The 17,716-nt window shown below is 42.7% G+C and overlaps 1 protein-coding gene across 1 annotated transcript; it reads left to right on the forward strand.

Annotated features, from left to right (window-relative positions):
• Positions 1–7,139: 7,139 nt before the first annotated feature.
• On the forward strand, positions 7,140–17,148 carry LOC106596777 (glutamate receptor ionotropic, NMDA 2A). The gene is made up of 3 exons (XM_082958477.1): positions 7,140–7,315; positions 11,335–12,204; positions 15,760–17,148. Exons 1-3 carry the CDS (start codon positions 7,216–7,218, stop codon positions 16,827–16,829), a joined length of 2,040 nt encoding a protein of 679 aa, XP_082814603.1. The 5' UTR covers positions 7,140–7,215; the 3' UTR covers positions 16,830–17,148.
• The last annotated feature ends 568 nt before the right edge of the window (positions 17,149–17,716 follow it).

The following is a 17,716-nucleotide window of genomic DNA, read 5'->3' on the forward strand; positions in this document are numbered from 1 at the left end:
TATAAATTGATTTGCATTTTAATGAGGGAAATAAGTATTTGCCCAACCCTCTCAATCAGAAAGATTTCTGGCTCCCAGGTGTCTTTTATACAGGTAACGAGCTGAGATTAGGAGCACACTCTTAAAGGGAGTGCTCCTAATCTCAGTTTGTTACCTGTATAAAAGACACCTGTCCACAGACGCAATCAATCAGATTCCAAACTCTCCACCATGGCCAAGACCAAAGAGCTCTTCAAGGATGTCAGGGACAAGATTGTAGACCTACACAAGGCTGGAATGGGCTACAAGACCATCGCCAAGCAGCTTGGTGAGAAGGTGACAACATTTGGTGTGATTATTCGCAAATGGAAGAAACACAAAAGAACTGTCAATCTCCCTCGGCCTGGGGCTCCATGCAAGATCTCACCTCGTGGAGTTGCAATGATCATGAGAACGGTGAGGAATCAGCCCAGAACTACACGGGAGGATCTTGTCAATGATGTCAAGGCAGCTGGGAACATAGTCACCAAGAAAACAATTGGTAACACACTACGCCGTGAAGGACTGAAATCCTGCAGCGCCCGCAAGGTCCCCCTGCTCAAGAAAGCACATATACATGCCCGTCTGAAGTTTGACAATGAACATCTGAATGATTCAGAGGACAACTGGGTGAAAGTGTTGTGGGGGGACCTGCTCAAGAAAGCACATATACATGCCTGTCTGAAGTTTGCCAATGAACATCTGAATGATTCAGAGGACAACTGGGTGAAAGTGTTGTGGGGGGACCCAAAGAGACCAAAATGGAGCTATTTGGCATCAACTCAACTCGCCGTGTTTGGAGGAGGAGGAATGCTGCCTATGACCCCAAGAACACCATCCCCACCGTCAAACATGGAGGTGGAAACATTATGCTTTGGGGGTGTTTTTCTGCTAAGGGGACAGGACAACTTCACCGCATCAAAGGGATGATGAACGGGGACATGTACCGTCAAATCTTGGGTGAGAACCTCCTTCCCTCAGCCAGAGCATTAAAAATGTGTCATGGATGGGTATTCCAGCATGACAATGACCCAAAACACACGGCCAAGGCAACAAAGGAGTGGCTCAAGAAGAAGCACATTAAGGTCCTGGAGTGGCCTAGCCAGTCTCCAGACCTTAATCCCATAGGAAATCTGTGGAGGGAGCTGAAGGTTCGAGTTGCCAAACGTCAGCCTCGAAACCTTAAAACCTCTTAGTGACCCCTTCGAGACAGGATCCCGTAAACAGGATCGTTCGACAAAATAGCATGGCGCGAAATTCAAAAAAACAAAAATATAATAATTTCAATTTCTCAAACATACGTCTATTTTACACTATTTTAAAGATACACTTCTCCTTAATGTAACCACATTGTCCGATTTCAAAAAAGTTTTACAGTGAAAGCAAAACATTAGATTATGTCAGGAGAGTACATAGACAAAAATAACCACACAGCCATTTTCCAAGCAAGGATATATGTCACAAACACCCAAAACACAGCTAAATGAAGCACTAACCTTTGATGATCTTCATCAGATGACACTCTTAGGACATCATGTTACACAATACATGTATGTTTTTTTTTCGATAAAGTTCATATTTATATCCAAAAACAGCATTTTACATTGGCGCTTGATGTTCAGAAAATGTTTAGCCTCCAAAACTTCCAGTGAATGAGCACAATGAGCACACATATTACAGAAATACTCATCATAAACCTTGACAAAATACTTAACAATTATTTTAAGAATTATAGATACAGTACTCCTTTACGCAACCGCTGTGTCAGATTTTAAAATAGCTTTTCGGCGAAAGCACATTTTTCAATATTCTGAGTACATAGCTCGCCATCAAAGCAAGCTATACAGACACCCACCAAGTTTTGGGGTCACCTAAACTCAGAATTAGAATTATAAATATTCTCTTGCCTTTGCTGATCTTCGTCAGAATGCACTCCCAGGACTGCTACTTCCACAAGAAATGTTGTTTTTGTTCAAAATAATCCATATTTATGTCCAATTACCTCCATTTTGTTCGTGCGTTCAGGTCACTATCCAAAGGCATAACGTGCGAGCGCAATTCGAGACACAAAAAGTAAAAATGTTCCATTACCGTTCTTAGAAGCATGTCAAACGTTGTTTACGATCAATCTTTATGGTATTTTTAACGTAAAAATGCGATAACATTCCAACCGGACAATAGCGTATTCATTCCAGAAGAAAAATAAGGAAAGGTACGCTCGCAGGATCGCGCATTACCAATCCCTTTGTCCATAGGCAGTCCACTCATTGACTGAGCTACTATTCTCTGCCCGGTTACAGGACAACGATGAAAAATCTTTCTGGAGGCTTTTGACAGCCAATGGAAGCCTTAGGAAGTGCAACGTGACCCCTCAGACACTGTAGTTTTGATAGGGATTAGAAAGAAGAACTACAATTCTCAGATCTCCCACTTCCTGGTTGAATTTTTCTCAGGTTTTTGCCTGCCATATGAGTTCTGTTATACTCACAGACACCATTCAAACAGTTTTAGAAACTTCAAAGTATTTTCTATCCAAATCTGGGCCAGAGTAGTAACCCGTTTAATTAGGGTACGTTTTTCATCCGGCCGTGAAAATTCTGCCCCCTATCCCTAAGAGGTTTTAATGACTTGGAGAAGATCTGCAAAGAGGAGTGGGACAAAATCCCTCCTGAGATGTGTGCAAACCTGGTGGCCAACTACAAGAAACATCTGACCTCTGTGATTGCCAACAAGAGTTTTGCCACCAAGTACTAAGTCATGTTTTGCAGAGGGGTCAAATACTTATTTCCCTCATTAAAATGCAAATCATTTTATAACATTTTTGACATGCGTTTTTCTGTTTTTTGTTGTTGTTATTCTGTCTCTCACTGTTCAAATAAACCTACCATTAAATTATAGACTGATCATTTCTTTGTTAGTGGGCAAACGTTCAAAATCAGCAGGGGATCAAATACTTTTTCCCCTCACTGTATATAGTCTAGTGAGTGTGTATATAGTCTAGTGAGTGTGTATATAGTCTATATAGTCTAGTGAGTGTATATATAGTCCAGTGAGTGTATATATAGTCTAGTGAGTATATATATAGTTTAGTGAGTGTATATATAGTCTTGTAAGTGTGTATATAGTATAGTGAGTGTATATATAGTCCAGTGAGTGTATATATAGTTTAGTGAGTGTATATATATTGTAGTGAGTGTATATATAGTCTAGTTAATTTGTGTATATATACTGCTCAAAAAAATAAAGGGAACACTAAAATAACACATCCTAGATCTGAATGAATGAAATAATCTTATTAAATACTTTTTTCTTTACATAGTTGAATGTGCTGACAACAAAATCACACAAAAATAATCAATGGAAATCCAATTTATCAACCCATGGAGGTCTGGATTTGGAGTCACACTCAAAATTAAAGTGGAAAACCACACTACAGGCTGATCCAACTTTGATGTAATGTCCTTAAAACAAGTCAAAATGAGGCTCAGTAGTGTTTGTGGCCTCCACGTGCCTGTATGACCTCTCTACAATGCCTGGGCATGCTCCCGATGAGGTGGCGGATGGTCTCCTGAGGGATCTCCTCCCAGACCTGGACTAAAGCATCCACCAACTCCTGGACAGTCTGTGGTGCAACGTGGCGTTGGTGGATGGAGCGAGACATGATGTCCCAGATGTGCTCAATTGGATTCAGGTCTGGGGAATGGGCGGGCCAGTCCATAGCATCAATGCCTTCCTCTTGCAGGAACTGCTGACACACTCCAGCCACATGAGGTCTAGCATTGTCTTGCATTAGGAGGAACCCAGGGCCAACCGCACCAGCATATGGTCTCACAAGGGGTCTGAGGATCTCATCTCGGTACCTAATGGCAGTCAGGCTACCTCTGGCGAGCACATGGAGGGCTGTGCGGCCCCCCAAAGAAATGCCACCCCACACCGTGACTGACCCACCGGTCATGCTGGAGGATGTTGCAGGCAGCAGAACGTTCTCCACGGCGTCTCCAGACTCTGTCACGTCTGTCACATGTGCTCAGTGTGGACCTGCTTTCATCTGTGAAGAGCACAGGGTGCCAGTGGCGAATTTGCCAATCTTGGTGTTTTCTGGCAAATGCCAAACGTCCTGGACGGTGTTGGGCTGTAAGCACAACCCCCACCTGTGGACGTCGGGCCCTCATACCACCCTCATGGAGTCTGTTTCTGACCGTTTGAGCAGACACATGCACATTTGTGGCCTGCTGGAGGTCATTTTGCTGGGCTCTGGCAGTGCTCCTCCTGCTCCTCCTTGCACAAAGGCGGAGGTAGCGGTCCTGCTGCTGGGTTGTTGCCCTCCTACGGCCTCCTCCACGTCTCCTGATGTACTGGCCTGTCTCCTGGTAGCGCCTCAATGCTCTGGACACTACGCTGACAGACACAGCAAACCTTCTTGCCACAGCTCGCATTGATGTGCCATCCTGGATGAGCTGCACTACCTGAGCCACTTGTGTGGGTTGTAGACTCTGTCTCATGCTACCACTAGAGTGAAAGCACCGCCAGCATTCAAAAGTGACCAAAACATCAGCCAGGAAGCATAGGAACTGAGAAGAGGTCTGTGGTCCCCACCTGCAGAACCACTCCTTTATTGGGGGTGTCTTGCTAATTGCCTATAATTTCCACCAGTTGTCTATTCCATTTGCACAACAGCATGTGAAATTTATTGTCAATCAGTGTTGCTTCCTAAGTGGACAGTTTGATTTCACAGAAGTGTGATTGACTTGGAGTTATATATATATATATATATATATATATATAGTCTAGTGAGTGTATATATATATAGTCTAGTGAGTGTATATATATATATATATATATATATAGTCAAGTGAGTGTATATATATATATAGTCTAGTGAGTGTATATATATATGTCTAGTGAGTGTATATATAGTCTAGTGAGTGTATATATAGTCTAGTGAGTGTATATATATATGTAGTCTAGTGAGTGTATATATATATATATATATATTATATATATAGTATAATGAGTGTATATATATATATAGTCAAGTGAGTGTGTATATATATATATATATATATATATATATATATATATATATATATTCTAGTGAGTGTATATATAAATAGTCTAGTTAGTGTATATATAGTCTAGTGAGTGTATATATATATGTATATAAACATATATAGTCTAGTGAGTGTATATATACATATATAGTCTAGTGAGTGTGTATATATAGTGTAGTGAATTTGTATATAGTCTAGTGAGTGTACATATTGTATATATTGTCTAGTGAGTGTGTATACAGTCTAGTGAGTATGTATAAATAGTCTAGTGAGTGTGTATATAGTCTACTGAGTATGTATAAATAGTCTAGTGAGTGTATATATAGTCTAGTGAGTGTATATGATGTCTAGTGAGTGTATATATATAGTCCTACCCTGACATCCCCTCCTCTTACCCTGACATCCCCTCCTGCCCTGACAAACACACAAAGAGACAGAGCACAGACTCCAGTTTATTTATCAGTCATGTCCCTGTTGTTGACTCCAGTTGTGTTATTTATCAGGCATGTCCCTGGTGTTGACTCCAGTTGTGTTATTTATCAGGCATGTCCCTGGTGTTGACTCCAGTTGTGTTATTTATCAGGCATGTCCCTGTTGTTGACTCCAGTTGTGTTATTTATCAGGCATGTCCCTGGTGTTGACTCCAGTTGTGTTATTTATCAGGCATGTCCCTGGTGTTGACTCCAGTTGTGTTATTTATCAGTCATGTCCCTGTTGTTGACTCCAGTTGTATTATTTATCAGTCATGTCCCTGTTGTTGACTCCAGTTGTGTTATTTATCAGCCATGTCCCTGGTGTTGACTCCAGTTTATTTATCAGTCATGTCCCTGGTGTTGACTCCAGTTGTGTTATTTATCAGCCATGTCCCTGGTGTTGACTCCAGTTGTGTTATTTATCAGTCATGTCCCTGGTGTTGACTCCAGTTGTGTTATTTATCAGCCATGTCCCTGGTGTTGACTCCAGTTGTGTTATTTATCAGTCATGTCCCTGGTGTTGACTCCAGTTGTGTTATTTATCAGTCATGTCCCTGGTGTTGACTCCAGTTGTGTTATTTATCAGTCATGTCCCTGGTGTTGACTCCAGTTGTGTTATTTATCAGTCATGTCCCTGGTGTTGACTCCAGTTGTGTTATTTATCAGTCATGTCCCTGGTGTTGACTCCAGTTGTGTTATTTATCAGTCATGTCCCTGGTGTTGACTCCAGTTGTGTTATTTATCAGTCATGTCCCTGGTGTTGACTCCAGTTGTGTTATTTATCAGTCATGTCCCTGGTGTTGACTCCAGTTGTGTTATTTATCAGTCATGTCCCTGGTGTTGACTCCAGTTGTGTTATTTATCAGTCATGTCCCTGGTGTTGACTCCAGTTGTGTTATTTATCAGTCATGTCCCTGGTGTTGACTCCAGTTGTGTTATTTATCAGTCATGTCCCTGGTGTTGACTCCAGTTGTGTTATTTATCAGCCATGTCCCTGGTGTTGACTCCAGTTGTGTTATTTATCAGCCATGTCCCTGGTGTTGACTCCAGTTGTGTTATTTATCAGCCATGTCCCTGGTGTTGACTCCAGTTGTGTTATTTCTCAGCCTTGTCCCTGTCGCTGCACTACGCTGTGCAGAGACGAGAGGAATGTGAGGAGATAACATATTTAAAGAGGAGAGGAGGGTGGTGGAATAGTGAGGAATTAACACGTTGAATGTTCTACCCTGCAGAGTGATTAGAACTGCTGCTGCTACTTCCAAGGGTTACCGTCTGTCTGTCTGTCTGTCTGTCTGTCTGTCTGTCTGTCTGTCTGTCTGTCTGTCTGTCTGTCTGTCTGTCTGTCTGTCTGTCTGTCTGTCTGTCTGTCTGTCTGTCTGTCTGTCTGTCTGTCTGTCTGTCTGTCTGTCTGTCTGTCTGTCTGTCTGTCTGTCTGTCTGTGATGCCTCACACTGATCTTCTTCCTCTCTCTTTCTGTTCCCTATTCTCCTCCCTTCCCCCCGCCCCTCCATCACCATCATCATCATCACCCCCCTCTTCTCTTCCTCATCTCCTCCTCCTCCTCTCCTCCTCCTCCTCCTCCTCCTCTCCAGGGTATCTGGTCTTGTGTCCACGGGGTCCATATAGAGTTAAAGAAGAAGCCTCCAGAGTTAGACTTCTCTCCTCAGGCCAACATGTTACACCTTCTGAAGTCAGCTAAGAAAATCAGCCTGTCTTCTTCTCCTAAACGCTCCCCGGCCCTGCTGCAGCCCGGTATCATCAACATGATGAAAGGTATGATAAACCTCTGACCTCTAACCCCTGACCTCACATCTCTAACCCAGCAAAAAACGAATGGAATTACAGGAACTTTTCAAAAAAATACCTGGTTGGAGGATTTCAAATTCCCTGGGAATATTCCAATCGGAACTTCAGGGAAATTTGGGGAATTTTATCAGGAAATTAAAAGAAAAATCTGCAATTGTTACTTAAATTTTTTTTACTTTTAAATTAAATTCATGATATATATCCTTTGATTCTTAAAGAATGTAACTTAAAAATGCCTCATCAGCTTATTTCAACTGTCGTACCTAATGATGTATATAAATCTTGAACTGCTGATGCTATGAAAGGCTTTGATGGTAGAAGTCGGCCATATTGGCACTCCCAATGCAAATTTACACGCATTTAAGTGTTTTTTGTTGTTGTAGAGGGGACAGTAACATTAGTCATCTCTAACAATTATACTTTAAGACATTTTTTTAAAATATATATTTTTTTGTATTTGTTATATTAATGATTAGCTAACATAATTTCATTTAAAATTATCCATTAAAGTGTCGGTAGAAGAAACGTCTCAAAACAGAAGGTAGACATAATAAATGTAGTAACAACCCCACAGTAGTGTAGACATGATAAATGTAGTAACAGAGTCCCACAGTAGAGGTGTAGACATGATAAATGTAGTAACAGAGTCCCACAGTAGAGGTGTAGACATGATAAATGTAGTAACAGAGTCCCACAGTAGAGGTGTAGACATAATAAATGCAGTAACAGAGTCCCACAGTAGAGGTGTAGACATAATAAATGTAGTAACAGAGTCCCACAGTAGAGGTGTAGACATAATAAATGTAGTAACAGAGCCCCACACTAGAGGTGTAGACATAATACATGTAGTAACAGAGCCCCACAGTAGAGGTGTAGACATGATAAATGTAGTAACAGAGCCCCACAGTAGAGGTGTAGACATAATAAATGTAGTAACAGAGCCCCACACTAGAGGTGTAGACATAATAAATGTAGTAACAGAGCCCCACACTAGAGGTGTAGACATGATAAATGTAGTAACAGAGTCCCACAGTAGAGGTGTAGACATAATAAATGTAGTAACAGAGCCCCACAGTAGAGGTGTAGACATAATAAATGCATTTCTATATCTTCGTAAATCTTTTTTACAATGGAGGAGGAATACCAAGATGAAGGAACACCAAGATGGAGGCATGGTGGCTTCAATGCAACACACCTCTATCAGTCATCTAGTGTATTTACTCAGTGAATTTGGAAAGTTTTCAGACCCCTTGACTTTTTCCACATTTTGTTACATTACATCCTTATTCTAAAATGTATTAAATAAAGAAAAATCCTCAGTAAACTTACACAAACTTACGCCATAATGACATAGTGAAAGCAGGTTTTTAAAAATGTTTGCAAATCTATTAAAAACAAAAAACTGAAATACCTTATTTACATAAGTATTCAGACCCTTTGCTATGAGACTGGAAATTGATCTCAGGTGCATCCTGTTTCCATTGATCATCCTTGAGATGTTTCTACAACTTGATTGTTGTCCACCTGTGGTAAATTCAATTGATTGGACGTGATTTGGAAAGGCACACACCTGTCTATATAAGGTCCCACAGTTGACAGTGCATGTCAGAGCAAAGACAAAGCCATGATGTTGAAGGAATTGTCCATAGAGCTCCGAGACAGGATTGTGTCCAGCCACAGATCTGGGGAATGTCTGCAGAGTTGACAACATAGTACACTACTTTCTCTCTAAGGACCAGGGGGAGAGTTGACAACATAGTACACTACTTTCTCTCTAAGGACCAGGGGAAGAGTTGACAACATAGTACACTACTTTCTCTCTAAGGACCAGGGGAAGAGTTGACAACATAGTACACTACTTTCTCTCTAAGGACCAGGGGAAGAGTTGACAACATAGTACACTACTTTCTCTCTAAGGACCAGGGGAAGAGTTGACAACATAGTACACTACTTTCTCTCTAAGGACCAGGGGAAGAGTTGACAACATAGTACACTACTTTCTCTCTAAGGACCAGGGGAAGAGTTGACAACATAGTACACTACTTTCTCTCTAAGGACCAGGGGGAGAGTTGACAACATAGTACACTACTTTCTCTCTAAGGACCAGGGGAAGAGTTGACAACATAGTACACTACTTTCTCTCTAAGGACCAGGGGGAGAGTTGACAACATAGTACACTACTTTCTCTCTAAGGACCAGGGGAAGAGTTGACAACATAGTACACTACTTTCTCTCTAAGGACCAGGGGAAGAGTTGACAACATAGTACACTACTTTCTCTCTAAGGACCAGGGGAAGAGTTGACAACATAGTACACTACTTTCTCTCTAAGGACCAGGGGAAGAGTTGACAACATAGTACACTACTTTCTCTCTAAGGACCAGGGGAAGAGTTGACAACATAGTACACTACTTTCTCTTGTACACTAAGGACCAGAAGAAGAGTTGCAGGGGAGAGGAGAAGAAAGAGCCTATTTGAAAGCTAGAAAACAATGAGTAGCTTGCAGCACCATTGATTTTTTTAAAGTAGCTCTCTTGTTAGAAAAGGTTGGAGACCCCTGCAATAGACTATAGATGTTATATATTATATCTAATATTTATATATAGATGTTATACTGTCTCCAGGAGGTCTCTATAGATTATAGATGTTATATATTATATCTAATATTTATATATAGATGTTATATATTATATCTAATATTTATATATAGATGTTATACTGTCTCCAGGTGGTCTCTATAGATTATAGATGTTATACTGTCTCCAGGTGGTCTCTATAGATTATAGATGTTAAACTGTCTCCAGATGGTCTCTATAGATTATAGATGTTATACTGTCTCCAGGAGGTCTCTATAGATTATAGATGTTATACTGTCTCCAGGTGGTCTCTATAGATTATAGATGTTAAACTGTCTCCAGGTGGTCTCTATAGATTATAGATGTTAAACTGTCTCCAGGTGGTCTCTATAGATTATAGATGTTAAACTGTCTCCAGGTGGTCTCTATAGATTATAGATGTTATACTGTCTCCAGGTGGTCTCTATAGATTATAGATGTTATACTGTCTCCAGGTGGTCTCTATAGATTATAGATGTTAAACTGTCTCCAGGTGGTCTCTATAGATTATAGATGTTATACTGTCTCCAGGTGGTCTCTATAGATTATAGATGTTATACTGTCTCCAGGTGGTCTCTATAGATTATAGATGTTAAACTGTCTCCAGGTGGTCTCTATAGATTATAGATGTTATACTGTCTCCAGGTAGTCTCTATAGATTATAGATGTTAAACTTTCTCCAGGTGGTCTCTATAGATTATAGATGTTATACTGTCTCCAGGTGGTCTCTATAGATTATAGATGTTATACTGTCTCCAGGTGGTCTCTATAGATTATAGATGTTATACTGTCTCTAGGTGGTCTCTATAGATTATAGATGTTATACTGTCTCCAGGTGGTCTCTATAGATTATAGATGTTATACTGTCTCCAGGTGGTCTCTATAGATTATAGATGTTATACTGTCTCCAGGTGGTCTCTATAGATTATAGATGTTATACTGTCTCCAGGTGGTCTCTATAGATTATAGATGTTATACTGTCTCCAGGTGGTCTCTATAGATTATAGATGTTATACTGTCTCCAGGTAGTCTCTATAGATTATAGATGTTATACTGTCTCCAGGTGGTCTCTATAGATTATATATGTTATACTGTCTCCAGGTGGTCTCCATAGATTATAGATGTTATACTGTCTCCAGGTGGTCTCTATAGATTATAGATGTTATACTGTCTCCAGGTGGTCTCTATAGATTATAGATGTTATACTGTCTCCAGGTGGTCTCTATAGATTATAGATGTTATACTGTCTCCAGATGGTCTCTGTAGATTATAGATGTTATACTGTCTCCAGGTGGTCTCTATAGATTATAGATGTTATACTGTCTCCAGGTGGTCTCTATAGATTATAGATGTTATACTGTCTCTCCTCTAGGTAACTCTGTCGTCAGTCTGTCTCCTAAAGGCCAGGGTGGTCTCTATAGCAACACTTCCACTCTACAGGGCTTCCTGGGTCGGCACAAAGACCTGCTGAATAACTCCTCCCCAGGCCCGTACCCAGGGAAACCCAAACACCACCCCCTCAACCTCAACGATGCTAACCCCAACAACATAGAGGTCAGCGTTACCGCCGACAATGGAAAACCCCGCCCCCCCGGCCTGGCCGGCCCAGCTTCCAAACCCCGTGCCCTATGGAAGAAGAGCGTGGAGACGCTGAAACAAGGACCAATCCCGTTGTCCGGTCCCGCTGGTGGTCCCGCCCCCGGATCTGCTGGCTCCGCCCCTGTCCCGGGCCCTGCAACAATGAAGAGCCAGCGTTACCTCCCAGAAGACCCGCCCCATTCTGACATCTCTGAGTGTTCCAGCCGGCCACCCTCCTACATGGAGTCAGATCTGGGGGGGCCCAGGATGGGGATGGGGGGGTTCAAACCCCCAAAAGACGGACTGAAGAAACGCCCGGTGGGGGGGATGGGAGGAATAGGGGGGGGAGGCGGCAGTGGGAGGAGTCACGAGAAGATCTATTCCATAGACTCAGACCAGTCCAGTCTACACTCCGCCCCACTCTACCAGAGAGACAGCCTCCAGGAACCCCCCGACCTCACACACACGCACTCCGACCTCAGACACTCTCACTCGGAGCACTCCAACACACACTCTGTGGACGCTTCCATCCTGCAGCTGAGCGCCACTCTGCTGCACCACAGCCACTCTGCGGATGCTGACCTCCACTCTCTGAAGGACAAGAAGTACAGCACCTACAAACACACCAGCACTGGAGCTGCCTCCTCCAGCAAAGACAAGAACAGTAAGTATTAATGTAGTATAACTATAGTACTATAGCGGTATTAATATAGTAGAAGTATGGTACTATATAAGTATTATTGTAGTGTTACTGTAGTATAACTATAGTATTATAGAAGTATTACTGTAGTAAAGCTGTAGTATTATAGAATAATAGAACAATATAACTGTATTAGTGTAGTATAACTATAGTATTATAGAAGTACATCACCTACAAACACACCAGCTCTAGAGCTGCCTCCTCCACGAGGGACAAGAACAGTAAGTATTACTGTAGTATTACTGTAGTATTATAGAAGTAGTAATGTAGTATTACTATATAATTATAGAAGTACAGCACCTACAAACACAACAACACTGGAGCTGCTTCCTCTAGCAAGGCCAAGAACAGAAAGTATTAATGTTGTATTACTGTAGTATAATATAATTATTACTGTGGTATTACTGTATTATAATTCTAGTATTATATATGTATTACTGTAGTATTACAGTGCTATGGCTGTAGTGTTATAGAAGTATTATATCATTATTACTGTAGTATTACTGTAGTATAGCTGTAGTATTATAGAAGTATTACTGTTGTATAACTATAGTATTATAGAAGTACACAACTTACAAACACACCAGCACTGGAACTGCCTCCTCCAGCAAGGACAAGAACAGTAAGTATTAATGTAGTATAACTGTAGTATTATAGAAGTATTACTGTAGTAAAACTATAGTATTATAGAAGTACAGCACCTACAAACACACCAGAACTGGAGCTGCCTCCTCCAGCAAGGACAAGAACAGTAAGTATTACTACAGTATTACTGTAGTATAACGGTTGTATAACTGTAGTACTGTAGTATAACTATAGTATTATAGAAGTACAACACCTACCAACACTGGAGCTACCTCCTCCAGCAAGGACAAGAACAGTAAGCATTAATGTAGTATAACTATAGTACTATAGCGGTATTAATATAGTATAACTATGGTATTATAGAAGTACAGCACATGTAAACACAATAACAAAGAGAAGAACAGTAAATGTGTGGTAATAATGATGTTTAAATGTCTACCATGTTCTGTGGTAATCAGCATGTTATGGCTAGGCGTCCCGCAAGCAGGACACCTGTCGACAACTTCTGGTGAAATTGGAGGGCGCGCAATTCAAATAAATAATCATAAAAATTATGGATATTAAACATTTAGGTACATACAAGTATCTTATATCGGTTAAAAGCTTAAATTCTTGTTAATCTAACTGCATTGTCCGATTTACGATAGGCTTTACAGCGAAAGCATGCCATGCGATTGTTTGAGGACGGCGCCCCACATCAGAATATTTTTCAACCAGCACAGGTTTTATAAATTCACAAATAGCGATTAAATATTCACTTACTTTTGGAAAATCTTGCTCTGATTTGCAATCCAAAGGGTCCCAGCTACAACATGTAGTGTCGTTTTGTTAGATAAAATCCTTCTTTATATCACAAAAAGTCTGTTTAGTTGGCGCCATCGATTTGAGTAATCCACTCGTTCAACATGCAGAGAAAGGAATCCAAAAAGCTACCGCTAAACTTTGTTAAAACAAATCAAAATACATTTCTATTCAATCCTCAGGTACCCTAAAATGTAATTAAACTATAATATTTCATACGGAAAGAAGTATGTTCAATAGGAAAGCGATATTAGCAGGTGCGCGTCCTCTTCATTGCATGCGCACAGACTGATTTCCAACTCTGAGTCCCAGCACTAAAACTCATAATTCTTCCTCGTTTGGGAAGAAACAAGCCTGAAACCTTGAACAAAGACTATTGACATCTAGTGGAAGCCATGGGAATTGCATACTGGGAGCTGGAATTAACTTATTCCCTATACTTTCTAATGGAACAGCATGGGCTCTCAACAACAAAACAATCTTTTTGGTTTATCTCTGGATTCTCTCCTACCAGATCTATTGTGTTATAGTCTCCTACATAATGTTAACATTTCTACAAACTTCAGAGTGTTTTCTTTCCAATGGTACCAATTATATGCATATCCTGGCTTCAGGGCCTGAGCAACAGGCAGTTTATTTTGGGCACGTCAATCAGGCGGAAATTGAGAAAAATAGACCTTAGCCCTAACAAGTTGTCTACCGTGTTCTGTGGTAATCCGCATGTTTAAATGTCTACCGTGTTCTGTGGTAATCAGCATGTTTAAATGTCTACCGTGTTCTGTGGTAATCCGCATGTTTAAATGTCTACCATGTTCTGTGGTAATCAGCATGTTTAAATGTCTACCATGTTCTGTGGTAATCAGCATGTTTAAATGTCTACCGTGTTCTGTGGTAATCAGCATGTTTAAATGTCTACCATGTTCTGTGGTAATCCGCATGTTTAAATGTCTACCATGTTCTGTGGTAATCAGCATGTTTAAATGTCTACCATGTTCTGTGGTAATCAGCATGTTTAAATGTCTACCGTGTTCTGTGGTAATCAGCATGTTTAAATGTCTACCATGTTCTGTGGTAATCAGCATGTTTAAATGTCTACCGTGTTCTGTGGTAATCCGCATGTTTAAATGTCTACCGTGTTCTGTGGTAATCAGCATGTTTAAATCTCTACCGTGTTCTGTGGTAATCAGCATGTTTAAATGTCTACCGTGTTCTGTGGTAATCAGCATGTTTAAATGTCTACCGTGTTCTGTGGTAATCAGCATGTTTAAATCTCTACCGTGTTCTGTGGTAATCCGCATGTTTAAATGTCTACCGTGTTCTGTGGTAATCAGCATGTTTAAATGTCTACCGTGTTCTGTGGTAATCAGCATGTTTAAATCTCTACCGTGTTCTGTGGTAATCAGCATGTTTAAATGTCTACCGTGTTCTGTGGTAATCAGCATGTTTAAATGTCTACCGTGTTCTGTGATAATCAGCATGTTTAAATGTCTACCGTGTTCTGTGGTAATCAGCATGTTTAAATGTCTACCGTGTTCTGTGGTAATCAGCATGTTTAAATGTCTACTGTGTTCTGTGGTAATCAGCATGTTTAAATGTCTACCGTGTTCTGTGGTAATCAGCATGTTTAAATGTCTACCGTGTTCTGTGGTAATCAGCATGTTTAAATGTCTACCGTGTTCTGTGGTAATCAGCATGTTTAAATGTCTACCATGTTCTGTGGTAATCAGCATGTTTAAATGTCTACCGTGTTCTGTGGTAATCAGCATGTTTAAATGTCTACCATGTTCTGTGGTAATCAGCATGTTTAAATGTCTACCATGTTCTGTGATAATCAGCATGTTTAAATGTCCCTTATTTTATTTCCTCAATTCAATTACATTCAGTTCAGTAAACTAGAGGGGTCATTTTTGCTGGCAGACATTTGATACAGATAAGAGACAACTAATCTCAGAAACCCTGGGTTCTGTTTTGCTGCTACATTTGGTTCTGCAAGGGACCAAAACGATAACATACACTTAATCAATACACTCCTCTCCTCTCCTCTCCTCTCCTCTCCTCTCCTCTCCTCTCCTCTCCTCTCCTCTCCTCTCCTCTCCTCTCCTCTCCTCTCCTCTCCTCTCCTCTCCTCTCTAGATGGTTCCTACGATGCCTCAGGGGGCCAGAGACAGACCCACTGCCGGTCCTGTCTGGGGAAGTTATCAGGTTACTCTGGTCTGTACACAGTCCGCTCCCCTCAGAACCGCTGTGATGCCTGCGTCCACCTGGGAAACCTCTACGACATCAGTGAAGACCAGCTACAGCACCAGACCTATTCACAGGCACACTCCCCACACGCACACTCTCCACACGCACACTCCCCACACGCACACTCCCCACACGCACACACACACACCCAGCACACACACCCTCACTCTGGCGGAGACATGTTCACCCACTACCTGCCTCAGAGCGAGCTGGGTCTGGTGGGGGAGGGTGATGGGTTGGTGAGTCACTACCTCCCCCCTGCCGGAACCTCCCCCCCAGGATCTCACCTCTCCACCCAGCTCAGCCGACAGCCCTCCTATGAGAACGTCCCTGAGAAGCAGCAGCAGCAGCAGCATCGGGGGGGCAGCAGGGAGTCAGAGCGGCAGCAGCAGAGTCAGTTCAGAGGGTTCAGTCTGCCAGACAGGGACAACAGCAGAGATAACAGCAGCTTTGGTCTCCTGGAGGATAGTCCCTATGCTAACGTCCTCACCATGCGCTCTGACCGACCGTACTCCTCCTCCCCCCTCAACCACTCTCTGGATCCCGTCCTGCCCTACCCCCTGCCCCTCCCCCGCCGCTCCAAGTCCCTGTACCCCGACCGGCCCTCCCATAACCCCTTCCTGCAGGGCGGAGGGGGGACGGGGCAGCGAGGTGGAGGAGAGAACAGCCTGGCCGCAGCACAGCGCCTGGCACACGGCCGCTCTGCCACCGACCTCTACAAACAACTAGTCCCCCTGGCGATGACGCTCGGCAACCACCACGGGCATCCCCATGGTAACCACCAGGAGTTCTTCTACCCCATGGCCTCAGAGACGGCCGTGATGTCGTACGTGATGGCTCCGCCCACCGTGGCGGCCCAGCAGCCAATCAGCTACGTGACGGCTCCCCGGGCCTCCAGCGCCGGTGGAAACAGGCCACGCCTCTACCGACGCATGCCCAGCATCGAGTCCGACGTCTGAGACACACACACACATGGGAGAGAGAAGTGTGCTGGTGTTAGGGACAAATCTGACTTAACACACACACACACACACACACACACACACACACACACACACACACACACACACACACACACACACACACACACACACACACACACACACACACACACACACACACACACACACACACACACACAGCTGAACAGAACAGTCCTAGTCCTCAGTGTTTTCTATGAGGAGTTAAACCTCCTTCATAAACCACTAATACTATACAACCTATAGACAGGTGGTCTACCACTGACTCTACAGGAGAGGAGAGGAGAGGAGAGGAGAGGAGAGGAGAGGAGAGGAGAGGAGAGGAGAGGAGAGGAGAGGAGAGGAGAGGAGAGGTTGTACAGGAAAAGAGCTGAACCATACAGAGAGACTGATGGACTGATAGACTGCTCTGTGTACCCTGGGACTGGGTAGGATGTTCATCTGGATGTCTGGAGTGATGACCTCTAACTTCTGATCCTTCCTCTCCTCTGACACAGCCTTGGCTGGGCTCTAAACCCGCTCTTTGGTTCTTCTGAGAGAGAGATCCTCTCCCCGCTGTCTCTCTACCAGGGATAACCCCCAGCTCTCTCTACCAGGGATAACCCCCACCTCTCTCTACCAGGGATAACCCCCAGCTCTCTCTACCAGGGATAACCCCCACCTCTCTCTACCAGGGATAACCCCCAGCTCTCTCTACCAGGGATAACCCCCACCTCTCTCTACCAGGGATAACCCCCAGCTCTCTCTACCAGGGATAACCCCCACCTCTCTCTACCAGGGATAACCCCCACCTCTCTCTACCAGGGATAACCCCCAGCTCCCCCCTCTCTCTACCAGGGATAACCCCCACCTCTCTCTACCAGGGA

This window comes from Salmo salar, chromosome 12 (assembly GCF_965601325.2).
Source record: "Salmo salar chromosome 12, fSalSal1, whole genome shotgun sequence".
In the NCBI taxonomy this organism is placed as follows: domain Eukaryota; kingdom Metazoa; phylum Chordata; class Actinopteri; order Salmoniformes; family Salmonidae; genus Salmo; species Salmo salar.